Raw genomic sequence first — 15597 nt, 5'->3', positions numbered from 1 at the left:
CTCACAGTGTGCCTCCCTGGATGGCAAATGCTCCATAAGCTGCGATGATGAGGTAAGGTGGCCTCCTGGTCATGTTTCTGGCCAAAGGGAAGTGTTAGACAGTGCATTCTGCAGAAGGAATGCTGCTGTGATAGAGCCAGGTCTGATGCATCACCCTGGGCCAGCCTCCAGAGAGAGCGAGAGCGAGAGAGCGAGAGAGCGAGAGAGCGAGAGAGCGAGAGAGCGAGAGAGCGAGAGAGCGAGAGAGCGAGAGAGCGAGGATATTTGTTTCGTTCCTCATCCCCCCATCCCCAATTACACAGTTTGGTTGTAAGAGTCAGAGAAATATGTTTTAGATATTTCCTGGGCTGTGCTATTGGAATATTGGTGTTTTATTTACAGGAAGCAATATACATTACTTCCATTTAAAAATCCCATTAGGGTTCCCACAGCTTTGTCTCCATGCCTCATCTTCTTCCCACCATCAGAACACTAGATGAACTAGGTAGAGAACTATTGGCTCTATGTATAGGTAAGATAATCAAAGATAAAGCAGGCCAAGGTGGTGTATGGCTCTAATCCCAGAGCTCATCCAAGAGGTGGTGGCAGGAGGGGCATCCTAAGTTCAAGACCAGTCTGCTCTACATAGAGAGTTCCTGACCGGCCAGGACCGTAGAGTGAGGCCCTGGCAGAAAGAAAGGGCTGGGCAGGGAGATTAAAGGGAGTAGAAGGAAAGAGAAGAAAACCAAAGATGAGAGAAACAAGTGGTTTGGTTCATTTCATGTGATTAGCAAGCTGCAAATCTGGAGCAGAAACCTGGGGAACTCAGGTTTTCATTCAAACATAGCTATTTCTACCTAACATTTCTCTATCATTTCCCCTTTCCTTCTCCCCCTCCTTTGGAGGGAGGAATTTGAATCACTTGGGTCAGCAATGGAAGAAATTAATGTATCACTGTCTTAAGCCATTGGACTGAATCATGGTGGCCTTTTTGCTTCTGCTTAGGTCGCCTTTCTCTCTCTCTGCTTTAGCTACACATCGGTCAATCCATCAACTAAACTCTATAGTCAAATATTTACAGTTCTTCTGGTTACCACAAGGATTTCAGGGACGTTTGCCAAACCTAATTTCAACTCAGAGAACATAGGTTAGGAGTAGAGTTTTTAAAAGTAGGTAAATGGAAAACAAGAACATAAATGCAAAAGAGTCCAGGACAGAGTTAGAGCAACAACAACAGAAAGTTTGGTTCCCAGTGGTCTAGCCGCCAGCTTGAAAGGAAAATTGTTCTCATAACACGATCACTATATGAGTCACCATATCTGCAGAGCAAAAGCCAATCTGTCATGTTTTCAGGAAAAGCCCAACTTTTTTCTGATCATCAGATCAAAAATAATTTTCCCTGAGGAATGTTCAATACCCTTTTCAGTAAGCTTGGGGATAACTTCATAGGGTAGCCATGGGGGCTCAGATCTCCACTCTGGCTTTAAGACACATCAGCATGTTAGTGCGAGCAGTTGGGTTAAACTCCACCCCCTTGCCTCTCTGGAGTGCGCAGATGGCACAAAAGGGTGTATCACAGACTACAGTGGGTATTGTTGCAAATCCAAGCTACAGTAAGAGAAAGGAGAATGGTTGGTTGACTAGCCCGATGGAAGGGTGGATGCTAGTTTGGAAAGGTGGTCAGATGAATGGGTGGTTGGCTACACATGTGCAGAGTTGTTTAAAGATTTTATGAACATGAGAGGTGGTATTTTTTCCCTACAACTCACACCACCTGGGTGTACTTCCCACATAAAGACAAGCGAAGACAGATTTCCATCTGGGCTTGGAAACATCCAGTCTGTTGGCTGCTTCCTGACTGGTAGTGTACTGTAGCATGGTGTTTAAAGGCGCAAGCCATGGGATTAGACTGTTGAGATCCTAACTATGACTCTGAAAGTAGGTGACAATGTGACCTTGGACAGTTTTCCAAACCTTTCTTTGCCCCTGCTTCTTCAGCCATACAGGGATTGTAGAAATATCCAGAGCTGCAGTGAAGAATGCATGGGGAAAAAATGGAAGACTCTGTCACAGCTCCTAGAAAAGGCACACACTCACTGATGCAAACCAAACATGCACCAAACTATTCTTGCCATAGAGTGGTGACTCACCTGGGCCTAAAGTCCCAGGTGGCAATGGCACACACACCAAGGTACAATTAACACGGGCCACAATGCTGTCATTAGTACCGTGATCATTCTCTTGTGCCTAGGAGAGATACCCATGTCCTAAAGGGTCACAAACTGAAAAGTAAGCCTTAAATTGATCCCCTGCTCTTTTTAAATTTTTTTTATTTTTTTGTAAATTGGGTCTCATGCTCATCGTGCGCTAGTCTGCACTTTGAAATTTTCATCCATTTTGCTTTTGACTATTAAGTTTTAGCTCTAGGCAACCAACTGACATTGCTTTAAATGAGAAAGCTAGCCCTGACTTCCCACTTAGACCCAATGCCATTTTTTCAGCAGACACCTGCCAATATCACTCTTTTTGTGACATTCATTAGGCCTGTAGAGCTGTCCCGTGTCCCTTCTCTTCCGCAGCTGGCCTCAAATCATCCACCATTAAAATTAACTTCAGGGCTCATTCTGAACCCATGCTTCTGTCTGTACCACCACACTGAGAATGGTCCACTTTCTTAGACTGCTCAGACACACACTGGCTGAGGGACCGACCCATCAGGACATTCTGGGCCCCCGCAACTGTGTGCTGCCAAGGTGGTTGGGGTATGTGGGCAGACATATTTTAGCCTTGTAGGAGGGCAACTTTAGATTGTCAGGAAGTGGTAGAAGCATGTGATTGGCAGGACCCAGTCATGGGAATGAGGAAGAGTTATAAGGAGTTCCGTTCCACCCAGGGTGAATGTCCACTTCGGAGCCTTCGAAAGAACTCTTCAGGCATTTACACATTCCTTCCTGAGATGTTGACTGGGTCCTTATTTGGAGTAAGTGCCTGGCTGACCTCAAAGGATGGAGTAGGAAGACTACTTCCTCAGTACTTACTGCGTAGTAGCAGGAGAGATACTCAGATGATTTTTACCACTCAGGATATATGCTGTCAAGAAGCTTGACACACCAGTCAGGACACCATCTCTGAGGAGGCAACATTCAAATCAACAGAAGATGGAGAAAGAAAGAACATTTGGAAATGATACCCAATAAAAAAGGACAGGCAGGCAGCAGGCAACACTCCTGCCAGGGCACCAGGGTGACAGAAAAGGCATGGTTGGTGTTGAGGACAGGAAGGCCGTGCTCACCCCCATTTCTGTATGACCCAGCAGTACAGCCACTGTTGCCCACTCACCTGTCCATCAACCCCATCACTTATGGACAACACTAGTACTTTGCAAAGACAGGGGAAGGTTAATGGCTGCCTTGTGAGAGGTCAAAATCTTCATGATAAATGTAGCTCTGTGCTCCTTCCAAAGAGACAGAGATTGGTGTGGGCTATGAATCACTGAGACTTTTTGAGTCTGGGTAAGAATTTCTCCTGACATGTGAAAGATGCCTTGAATGATGACAGAGCTGAACAGGGCAACATCCAAGCAACTGGATAGCTCCATATCTGGAAACACCCAGGCTGCAGAGTTCATAGGTCAGAGGGTCATTTAATAGCTAGTGTGAGAAGGGACATAGATGAATCCTACGAGACATGATTTTTCCGAGTTATCCCTTTGCAAAGCAATGGTTCTTAGAAGAACCATTGTTCCTCCCTCTCTGCCTCTGTCTCTCTTTATGTGTGTATGTGCATGTGCATGTAAAATGCAGTCCATGTCAGAAATCATCTTGGCTTGGTTTTCTCCTTTATTCACTGCGGCATGGTCTCTAAAGTTGGGGCCCCTTGATATGGATAGCCTCCCAGGCCAGCTAGCTCTGCAGATCCCCCCTTGTCTCTGCCTTCTGAGGCTGGAATTACAGAAGAGCTTCCATGCCCACCCAGCATTCACTTGGGTTCTGGGGAATCTGAGCTCCCCTCCTCATGCATGTAAAGCATGTGCCTTCTCTATAGCCCAAAATACGGAATCTTGATTTGATAAGTGGTCTGTAATGAGAGGACGCAACAAGTGATGGGGAAGGCGAGGGCAGTCTGCCTCACAGTGACGCGCTGGGGATCTGCTTGGGAAACCTGGAGAAAAAGGTACTGAGGAGTGGTACTTCTGTGAGCCGGAGACTCAGGGATCCAGACCTCACACGCTCTGATACAAGATCCCCCTTCCCACCCCCACATACACACACACACACACACACACACACACACACACACACACACACACACACACACACACACCACAATTGCAATGCTGCACAGTGCCAAGCTCTTAAGTGAATTCCACCAGTCAAAACAAACAGAAGGCATCTCCTAAAACAAACATCTCGAAGCCCCACCCCCACCCAGGATCTCCTGTTAAAAACTGGGCCATGCTTCTCTTTCTGCGAAACTGTAGCACTGTGGCATGTGAATCCTCAGAAAAGGATACATGGTAGGTGGCCAGTCTTCACTGGTGGGTGGACATAATACATTCTTTAGGGTCTTGCTCATCGCTCAGCCTTCATTCACATGGCCATCCCATCCCACATGGGCCCTTTCACTCCCCCATGGAAATGCAGTAGCTTCCTAGAACACCCAGGTATTATTCAAGTTCACACTGATAGCACCAGTCAGAGCCTCTGGTTCCAAAGCCAGTATCTCGGCCCCGGGCTCGATAGTGCCTTCCAGTGAACACTGAATTTGGCCCTGTGCCTTCTCAGTCCCCATCACCCTTCCCTCCCAGTCTGCAGCTTCAGGGTTCCCATGCCAGGATTTTGGCGTAAAAGCTGTGTGCGTGCCTCAGTCCACTTGAATCAGATTCTCTGAGCAATACTGAATCAGCAAATCATTGTAGAAAGATGAAAAGGAACAAACCAGCAATCTGCTTCTCACTCTCCTTTCCCTCTCTGCACATTTTAGGAGCAACCTCATCCTGCAAGGTCCAAATGTGGCCGGGGAGTCCGTATTAACTAACCTGTGTGTCAGAACTCCAAGCTCCTCATCACCCCAAGCCTTCATCCTGTTAGTAGACCCTCAGGGACATGGTGACTTGCAGTCAGCTTCCAAGATACCAGGGTTCATTTAGGGGGAGTGACGTGAGGAGGTTAAGCTAGGGAAGTACTCCTAGTTCTTTTCCACTGGAAAGGCAATTGAATCATATTTGTCACAAGTGTCAAAACCAACTCATCAGACCTGATGGTGGATGATGTCGGCCCAGCTGTTCCCCACACCTCACATTGGACGCTCTCATTCCAAGTGCCGACTCCAGGCTACTGTCCCCCTTGGCCATAATTTAACTCATGGGTTGTTTAGAGAGGGTTTCTGGGGAGTCATATGGTCACTCAAATTGCCTTTCAGCATTTACAGGCAGATAGCATAGCACTGCCTATACTCAAAACATAATGACACCTTCCAGGTCCAATGGCCTAGGTCTCCATCAATGAGCCATGTCACTGAGTGACTCAGCATCTGCTTCTGCTCTGACTTCCCCAGTGATATGTCAGCCTCATTGTTGGCACGCTTGCTTCTTGCCTCATGAGGTGACCAAATCTTTATACATTCAACAGATCCTGGAAATTCAAACTTGACCATGTCCTCTGCTGCCAGCATCCTATCCTAAAAATGGTAACGGGATACATGGTCCAAGGAGGAAACATTCATGTTCTCCTGGAGCCCAGTGTTCTCAGTACAGAGGAAATAGATATGCCCACCTGTGCTCACCCACTGGAGTGTCTGCATGCCATGCTTTCTGAAGATCCGGCAGCTGGGACCTCCTGGTTCTTCTTTCTGTCCCTACCTGGTAGGATGTAGGCCAAATCTGACCATGACCAGGGGATCAGCGAGTATCATTCCAGCCTGTCTTTGGCTTTTGTGCCTTCTTTCATGCCTGATCCCTCAGCCAGTGGTATGTACACACAGAAACCCTCTTAGCTATATCTGATGACTCTCTTGGGCGCAGATATTAGCTTAACATTTGCTGTGCTCATGGATCTAGGCAACGTGCCACTGGGGTCATTTCTACCTGATCCAACAGACCCAAGCACCAGTTCCTTTGGGAGTTTTGCTTGCTTTCAGCTGTAACACACCAAGCATTTGGGGTGGACGTGGTCTGTCTGACTTTTCTGCTTTCCTTAAGGTCTTTTAATTGCTCTGTGGTTACTCTGGCAGACCAGATCTGCCTTAGTTGTCTATAGGTTAAGTGTTGTCATTCTTCAAAGAAAGTCTTCCATGAACAGGCAGGACCTGAGGCCCTCTGTCTTCCCAAAGGGGGACTAGCCAGCCAGTAGTAGGGACAGAAGGTCTGAGTTCACAGAGCACTGGGTTCAGATCCCACATGCTTATTTGTGTGACCTCGCGCCTTGGTTTTCTTCTCGGTCCAAGGGGAATTTCCTTTTTGAATGGCCATCTCATATGAGGAGAGCTTGTCTTTCCTCTTCCCATTCTTCCTCTTCCTCGTCTCCCACTACTTCTTCACTTTTCCTCCTCCTTGTCTTTACAACCATATTTTATGAAAAAATTCTTCCTATGACAGTGGTAATCGCTTGCCGTTCCTCTCTTTGTGGCTTGTACATTTTTGAACAATAAAAGATTTTAAAATGGGGGGAGCTGGGGAAATGACTCAGCAGGTAAGAAAGCTCATTTTGCAAGTATGAAGATCTAAGTTCGAATCCTAGCCCCCATGTTAAAGCCAAACTGGGGATCATGGTGGAGAGAGACTGGAGATTCCTAGTTCACCATCGTAGACAGCACAATCTTATTCAATAAGAGAACTGTCTCAAGGCCATAAGGCAGACAGCAGCACCATCCTCTGGCCTTGTACACATGTGTGCATGCCCTGTGTAGACATACCCCATGCCACAGACACTGAATTAAGAAGCAGCTTTCATCTCAGATGTAGAACTCTCACGCTGTTCTTTCCACCCGAAAAGAGAGCGGGGCTTAGGGAGGAATATGTCACATGCCTAAGATGCTAGTGTCCCCATGTCCCACCTCTTTCCAGCCAGCACTGGCCAAGGTGAGGACAACAGGAAGCCGGCTTGGTGAGAACCAGATGTTTTCATCTGACAACAAGTTTTAATGAGGCCTTGTTCTCCGGAGAATTTTTATGGAAATATGTTGATTTTTTTATAATTCAGTATAGTTGCAACTCTGTTTTCCAAAGAAAGAAATCAAGTAGGGAATGGGGCCAGTGTGATAATGGGGTCTCATTTGGTCCCATTTTTTTTGGAAACCAATGTCTCTGAAGCATTTTCCATGCCTCCTCTACAGTGATAGTTTTCCTTCTGATCAATCCTAACATGGCAGGGGCTTCCCCTGGGACTGGACTTTTCCTCCATTCTTACTCCTGTGGGCTTAATGATATTGTGCCCTCTCTAAAGATTTCCAGTTGTTGTTTTTTTTAATTGCCTTGTCTCCAGAATTGTATTGGCCAGTATTTACTATTTTAGACAGAGATATGGACCAGAGATAAAAGGATGATGTCTGGGGTGTTTGGGTAGGAATTAATGATCTAAATAGGAAACTGAGGCAGAAACTATGGGAACATCAGACCCTCTGTGCAACCGGGGGCAAATGGCTGACCAGTAAGGGAATATGGCATCCACTTCTGTGCTCAGTACACACGACCTGACGGAATGGCATGGGCCAAGCGCACTGGGGTTGTCCGTATCTGCACAGTGAAGAGCATGCCGTTGGAATCAGTGAGGACATGGCCCCAGTGTTGACAGAAGTGTCACTCACAGCAAACTAGTGTAGTCCCAGTGAGGATGTTCAAAGCAACTTTCTACAACAACGGATATGCTAAAGAACAGCCTCTGACTGTAGCATTGCAGAACATTGAACTATAACTCAAGTAGCCTACGGACTGAGTTTATAACTGTCTTCATCTTAGGCAAATTTCAGCCAAATTTCAGCATAAAGCTTGTGGCGACCGTCCATCTCAGCAGCCCAGCTTTCCGAGATCACTTCTTTAATGCTGTCTGCTGAACAGACCTAGAGTTTACTGTGATCCTCGGCAAGACTGAGGCAGCGTCCCTAAGGTCGGGAGCTTCTGCAGAAAGCAAGAGTATGAACAGGCAGGAAGCATCCCTCTGACCCCTTGGATAAATGAAGTCAAGCTCAGGCATTCAAGCCATTTAAACATCCAAGCCTGCTTTAAGGCCAGCACTAGGGAGGCAGAGGCAGGCAGATCTCTGAGTTTGAGGCTAGCCTGGTCTACAAAGCGAGTGCCAGGACAGCCAAGGCTACACAAAGAAACTCTGTCTCAAAAAAAGAAAGAAAAAAAAACCCACAAAATCAAAGGAAGCAAACAAAAGAGTTCTTGCTGTAGTTTCACATCCTGTCCATTCCCCGCGCTGACCAGCACAGAGCTACAAGTATGAGCCAGGTCTCTCTGACTTCCTCACTGCTGTCCTTTCATGCCTGACAAAACCAACCCTGTGCCTAGGCCAATGTCCCAGCACACACCAGCCTGGTGGTGGCCTGGAGCTAAGCGGAATTTAGCTCAGGGTAAAGATATGTTACAAATTAAACGTTGCCGTCGGTATGTAAAGCTGCAATAAATAGAAACGGAGTTCCATCAAGGACGGAATTAAGCCTTAAGTTTAAACTCCACAGCACTGTAATTAAATCTTCGCCTGTAGCAAGCCATTCAGGGGAGATTAAAGGAGCGTGGGGGGAAGCAGGGGTTTGTTTGCCTTACCTTGCTCCCCACAATTTATAAGTCTGAGCTACCAAAAGCTAGTGGTCCTGCCCCCACATCCAGCTCCCAATTAAAAACACAGTTTGAAAACCTTTAGGAGGCCTGAGGGGCCCCTTTTACAGAGGGCTGCCCCTTCCCTGTGCCTCAGTCCATGAACAAATTAAAAAGTATTACCTGGTCCCCCGATGGTCCCCTGAGCTGACACGGTGTTTTCATTAATACATCATTAGAGTAATGGCATTGGGCTGGCATTTGGATTTCCAAATGGCCGGCACCGCGGCCGCTACAAAGAAAAGCCTCAGAACACCTCCTTTTAAAGGGAAAATGGAAGACAAACTTCAGTTCCTTGTTCTCCTGTGTGTATCCGTTTATCCCAGTCTCCCTCTTCCAAGCTCGGTTCTCTCGTTTGTCTCCTTGTCTCAACTTCCTCGGTTTTGCCAAGTCAAGCCTGCAAAACTTACTCCAACCATGACCTTAACTCCCAGAGCCAGCAAGTATTTTCAGTTCCCTGATTTCTACTCCCTCCCCTCCCCCACCAAGGCGGGTGTGGGTCTCCGTGTCTGGAAATGCATCATTCTGTGCAAAAGCCCTCTGAGGCCTGAAGGTGAAATGTGCATTCTGATTTTCTAGACTGTGAACTGCTACCTCATAGACAATAATGGATTCATTCTGGTGTCTGAAGACTACACACAGGTGAGTGAGGAGGCATGCCCAACTCCACAAAAAGGGGATCAGATGGCTCTTGGTCTGAGGTGAGGACAAACTATGGAGTTAAGACTTGGATATGAGGCAACGTATGGTTATGTATGAGGCAACAGCCGATTGTAAACCTCATTTCTCTCAGAATGTCACAGACTACTTCTCAGTAGCCCTCAGAACTTTTTTACCACCTGGTGTGGAGCCGCCAGGGAGGCAGGGGCCAGGGTCTGTTCCGGTACTCATAAATGTTAAATTCACAGAATTCTTTTGCCTCAGAGTTGTCTGAGCTGCAAAAGAAATTTTGCCTGGGGCTGAGGTGAGGGCTCAGTGGGTAAAGCACTGACTTGAGTTCAAATCCCCAGAGCCCATGTAAAACTGGGTGCCATGCTGTGCATCTGGAGTCACAGTGCTCCTTTGGTAAGATGGGTGGCAGAGACAGGGAAGTCCTAGAAGTTTGCACATGTGACCAACAAAGAATGACAGTCTGGACAAGGTAAAAGGCAGTAATCAGTACCCAAGGTTGTCCTCTATTTTCAATACCTATGCTGCGGGACATGCAGGCACCCATATACATACATACATATATATGTGTGTGTGTGTGTGTGTGTGTGTGTGTGTGTGTGTGTGTGTGTGTATGTATACTAACATATAAACACGTGCATGCATGTGTTTGTGCACACATATACATATGACACTCACAGGTGCATGTGTACGTACACCACACACACACACACACATGCACGCATGCACACACAATATAGATTTTTAAAAACCAATTTTTGCCTGAAGGTCGGAGGTACTTTAAGACTTTGGGCAACTTTAAGGAGATTTTTTTTCTCCTTCTGATATTTAACATTCATGCACATACCCATACACACATGAACTTTCTTTAAAATCATCTGAAAGGAGTCAACAATTTGAAAGGTCCATTCATGCCCAATACATTAGTTCATTTCTTTTAAACATGGCTCTGTAAGATCTGAGCATAGACACTGGATCATTTAGAAATAGTGACTTCAGAAAATGATTTTTTGATTCCATTTCTGCTCTTCTCCCCGAGCGTGTTTAAATGTACCCTAGGCTCCTGATGCCTCCAGTCTCCATGGTGGAGACTCCATGGGACATTAGGTAGGGAAAATGAGCCCATGGAACAAGGCCAGTCTCTGAGAAGCTAGGAAGCCCACCAGCCTGTAGTAACATGTCTGTCTGAGTCAGAGGAAATGGAGACACTGAAGAACCTGCGGGTCAAGGACCCAGAATCCTTGCTTGGAAGAAGGAGTTCTGTCACTCTCCCACAGCTACCCACACAAGGCTGAGATGAGGCTTGGTTCTGGGCTCAGGAGGGATGGGGTGCCTTCTTCCACAGTAAACCCTGGCTTGGCCAGAAAACCACTCAGAAAGCCATGGCTCCTGCAGGAACCCTTTCTCCCTCCTGAAACAGGGAGCCCGCCAGCCTGCTTGGTTCAGGCTTGTTTGATGTTGTCTGGCTTCCTGCACCCCAATTAGGATAATTCTTCTCCATCTGACAGCCAGTTCCATTGGCACTGGCATATTTACACACATAAAATACCGACGTCCTTGTAACAGCAGTGGCACATGCCCACGGAACATGTAAGCATTTCCAAACTCCCCTTAAGTGGGAAAGGAAGTGCTTGATATTCAGTAAGAAAAATGTTTCCTTCTTCCTCCTCTCCTTCCTGACTCTTTTTGCTGAAGTGTGCAAACTCCTCTCTCTCTCTCTCTCTCTCTCTCTCTCTCTCTCTCTCTCTCTCTCTCTCTCTCTCTCTCTCATACACACACACCTCACTGCCTACAAACCCCAGAAAGTATAATCAAGGTCACTAAGCTTAAGTGCAATGGAATTGGGGTCTGGCTAACACCTTGCCTAAGGAACGAAGGTGATTACACTGTTAGTGTACTGCCACCTCCTTCCCCTCACAAGCTTTTACCCAGAATAGAGATGGGGGGGCTCTCAACTGCTCTACACCAGCTCATTCCAGGATGCTAGCAGAAGGCTGCTGCTGCAAGCCTGGCTCCTTCACAGTGTTTGTGCCCTCACCCATGGGACACTGCTATCTTAGCAACTCCCAAAAGCCAGAGAGAATGCAGGAGGATGTTAGCCATTCATTCCACCACGCAAAGTTTGCAAACCTCATCACAGCAAGAACTAGACATGCCAAAGCTTTAGCTTAGCAAGAGCCTGAAGATGGCACCAGGTGCAGGGATAGGCCTTTAGAGGGGTGATGAAGTATGTTCTTTAACTGGGCAGTCTTAGTCCTAGGAACTAGAATAAGGAACCTATAGACCAAATGAGACCATTCTTCAGGAAGTGATTTGAGAAAGGATGGACTGTGAGAATTTTTTAGGGCATAGGAAGTGGACTCTTGTATTTTCCTAAGCAGATCATCTCGGCATTATAAACCATTATTTTTATTACAGCTTAGGAAGCACTTTCAGGTTCTCATTTTGTCTGTATGAAGTAGCATTTTAATCAGAAAGGATTATGTCCAGATTAATGCCTACCCTGTCCAAGGGTGTGTATGTGTGTGTGTGCGCGCGCGCGCGCTCTTCTACACATACACATGTTTGAATTTCTTCATTGAGCACATGTTCTGCAACATCCCCTATGTATTGTGGAGACTTCCCATCTGCTCACTGGTTTTGTTACCACACAGCAACTGGGACTGTTACAGGCATTCCCATTTTTCTGTAACAGAAGTCTGAAAAACCTGACTCTGGTTTCTCTCAGTTCCAACACACACACACACACACACACACACACACACACACAGAGAGAGAGAGAGAGAGAGAGAGAGAGAGAGAGAGAGAGAGAGAGAGAGAGAGAGGGAGAGAGAGAGAGAGAGAGAGAGAGAGAGAGAGAGAGAGAGAGAGAGAGAGAGAGAGAGAGTGTCAGTCTGCCTGTCTTTCTCCTCTGCTCTTTGGATGTGTTATATTTCTACCTTCTTCACATGCCTTCTTGTCTTCCTACAGACTGGAGATTTTTTTGGTGAGGTGGAGGGAGCTGTGATGAACAAGTTGTTAACAATGGGCTCCTTTAAAAGGTAAGGACTGGATGGTGCTCTCAGTTTACAAAGACAGCCCGGGATTGACCCTAGAGCCGATCCCACTTGCTTTCAGGATTCAGAACTTTGCACTGAGACTGTACACCTTGTACCCGTGCTGGTCTTTCAGACTGAGCTCCTCACTAGTGTTCTGTCTGTTCAGCACGGAGTCCATCGGAGGCCATACTGAGATGACAGTCAGCATAGTCAGTTGATTCGGTCACCAGCAAAGGGAGAAAAGTTCCTGCCTGAGCAGAGAGGAGGCATGGATTTGTCTCACAAGCCAGGACCACACCCTAGAAGTCGAGGGTTCAGGAATGGAAGGTGATACAATTTTAGAAAATCAAGGCAAGTTCTCTCAGCCTTCTCCTGACCAAGGTCCCTTGAAGTCCACTGGTGGAGACGTGAATGTTGCTGAATTTCATAGGGAACTGGTCTCGTTAACCAGACTGTCACCCTAGGCAAAGGTTGGGTAGGACAGCTTCCCCTTGGCCCTGTGCTCTTCAAGGCTACACCAGCCATGTTCCTGGGAATGCCCAGGCCTGTGAGGAAAGCCTGGAATGGGTATCAGGAACTCTCCTAGAAGTCGTTCCTTCCCTTTGCCTCCCAGAAAGAATAAAGGCTTCTGAAGCAGAGCTTTCATGTGTGTATTTGAGGCTTTTAAGGATATAAGAGCAGGAAGTTGCAAGGAAGGCCCTGCAGCTCTCCTTCAAGACGCATGGCACCTCCACGGCAGGGCTACTTCATAACTCTTCCTGTAGCTGGGTAAGGAAGCACTAACTCGGGAAATCAGACTTGGAAGCCCGTCAACAAGAGCAACTGAGCACTGTGCTAAGAGCAGGGAATTAAAAAGAGGATGAACCAGTATTTGGAATTCTGTGGCTTATTTGTGCCAGAAAGGGGTGTGGGAGGAAGAAATACTATAAAAGGTGGCCGGGGGCCCGCCTTTCGGCCGTCTCTCAGCCGTCTCTAACTCTCCCGTCCCTTGACTAAAGCAGATGTGCACTCCTGTCTAATTCATCTCTGACACGAGCACATCTCACCTGGGCCTGGCTTTGAGCTGTTGTGCAATTTTCTGTGACTTCTGCGGGTTTTCTGAAAACAGCTCCTGGAGGGGCGGCCATTGAGGCCCAGCTGCTTCCGCCTACCTTCCTATCACTGTCTTCATTTTGTGTAATGTCAACTGGTTTTTCAACTCTGGGGGGCAGGAGACACACGATGAAGAATCATCGTACATGTGTTTCTCATTTAAAAGTATGCTTTTCCACTTCTTTCACAACTTACCCCCCTGTCTTGGATGTTTGCTTTAAATTGGTAGGAGAAAGAGAAAAGTCATAATGGAATTTGAAGGGATCGCTCTTCTCCTTGATGTGGGATAAGTATGGTTGGCATGGGTCTCCAACTTGCTTTTATTGTCACACTAACCAACATCTTTGAGGAAAAGGAAGGGCTGTAAGCCTGACTGAGTTATAGGACAGCAGCTGCTGCCCTCCACATGCCTCTTCAGAGGGCTCCATCCCTCTGGGACAGTAAGGAGATGGGTAGGTAGGCTCCAGCATTGACTAGCTGTATGACTTAGAATATGTCCACTCACTTGGACCAAGCTTGAGTTCTCGATGTGGAACATGAAGATGATTAGGAACTCCTTCCAAGGGTGGCCGACAGAGGGGGTGAGGTAATAATAAGCATGGCATCCTCAGCGCGTGCCTGGTGTCAACTAAGGACCCAGGAATTGCCAGCTGCTGCTGTGAGACTTGTTGATCTTGGCTCAGTCGTGGTTTTGCTGGCTGTGTGGCACCGGTTCATGTCTCCCTTCTGACACCTGGTGATCGTTGCCTAGCACTTGAGTACTATCGTCCTTGAAACCAGACTCAGGTGCCCGTGGCCTTCCCCCATCCCCTGTTCTCTGACAGAACAAGACTGTCAGCTCTTCAATTTGGGAAAGATGTGGATTTCAGGAACAGTGGGAAGGCATAGCTTTCTGGGCCTCCGGGACAGAAACTCCCCTGCTAAGTGAAATCATGCCCACAGAGAGGCACGCTTGCTTTGAAGGCATGATATACTCTGGTAGGACCAAGGGCAGTGTATCTAGCTCACTTTCTTTTCAGTACCTTGGATCTTGCTGCTGGCACAAGAATTCTCCTTTTGATCAGCCTCTATTATTTCCTGAGTATCATTCACAAGGTCATCTCCAGCAGTGAGCTGAGAGACCAACGCCTCCCATCCCTCCATCTTTGGTTAGTACCCTGACTGGACTTTGCAGCCCCTCCATCTGGGGAGCTTGCTGTAACTGTTTGGATTCAACTTTAACAGATGAAGCACCACCTAGGAAAGCTCTGGAGACCTCCTCGAGTGTCTGAGGGGGTTCCAGAGGTGTTATTGAGGGCCCTGCCCTAGCTGGTGGACTCCTCCTTTGATTGATTCCTAACAGGCACCATGATTAGCAGCTGCTCTCACGTAGGAGGATGGAGCAGGTAGGGTCATGTGGTGGTGGTGGAGGGGGGGTGTCCTTGGCGTTATAGCTTGCCCTGGCCCCTTCCTGTATTCCTTTACTGTGCTTCCTGTACTCCGCCCTGCCCTTCCCACCGTGATGGACTGGCCTTTCTGAAGCCAGGAGCCATAACGATCCCTTCATCCATTAACTTACTCTTCCCGGTAGTTAGTCACAGCAATGCAAAAGGCCCACAATCTACTTACCTCAAAGACAGTGGGCCTTGGCTCTCATTGTTTTGCCTGCTCACCTGGTGGACCAATGGCCATTGCCCGTGGCAGTGCCATCAGAAAGGAAATAACACTCATGTTGGGGTCTGTGATTTCCTGGCCCTTTGATTCCTGTGAACAACTAAACTGCTCACAAGGCATGTGATACATCTCCATAGAAGTCTGTGAGGCCCTCTAAGGGCAAAATGCCTCACGATTGGTCATTTTAACTGAGTCTTTGTCCTGAATCTGTCCCACCAGCTCTCCTATGACCTAGGGGCCAAGGGCCAAGGGCCAAGAGCAGATGCATCAGCAGTGTTGGGAAAAGGAAAGAAGAAAATGATGATCTTCTTCCACACACCCATCACAGCTGAGCTGGGTCAGATCACCATC

General features: G+C 47.3%; 1 protein-coding gene across 5 annotated transcripts in view; it reads left to right on the top strand.

The window, feature by feature from the left end:
- The window catches only part of Cacna2d3 (calcium voltage-gated channel auxiliary subunit alpha2delta 3), an 854380-nt gene that overhangs the window by 771667 nt on the left and 67116 nt on the right, over positions 1 to 15597 (top strand). For all 5 annotated transcript variants that reach the window (XM_076544133.1, XM_076544132.1, XM_076544131.1 and 2 more), the window contains 3 exons: positions 8 to 52; positions 9374 to 9436; positions 12434 to 12504. In XM_076544133.1, coding sequence (XP_076400248.1) covers positions 8 to 52; positions 9374 to 9436; positions 12434 to 12504 — 179 coding nt within the window. The remainder of the gene's footprint in view (positions 1 to 7; positions 53 to 9373; positions 9437 to 12433; positions 12505 to 15597) is intronic.

The sequence above is a fragment of the Peromyscus maniculatus genome, chromosome 9 (genome assembly GCF_049852395.1).
Source record: "Peromyscus maniculatus bairdii isolate BWxNUB_F1_BW_parent chromosome 9, HU_Pman_BW_mat_3.1, whole genome shotgun sequence".
Lineage (NCBI taxonomy): Eukaryota > Metazoa > Chordata > Mammalia > Rodentia > Cricetidae > Peromyscus > Peromyscus maniculatus.
Note: the sequence above shows the minus strand (reverse complement) of the source record. Positions and strands in the feature narration are given on the sequence as shown.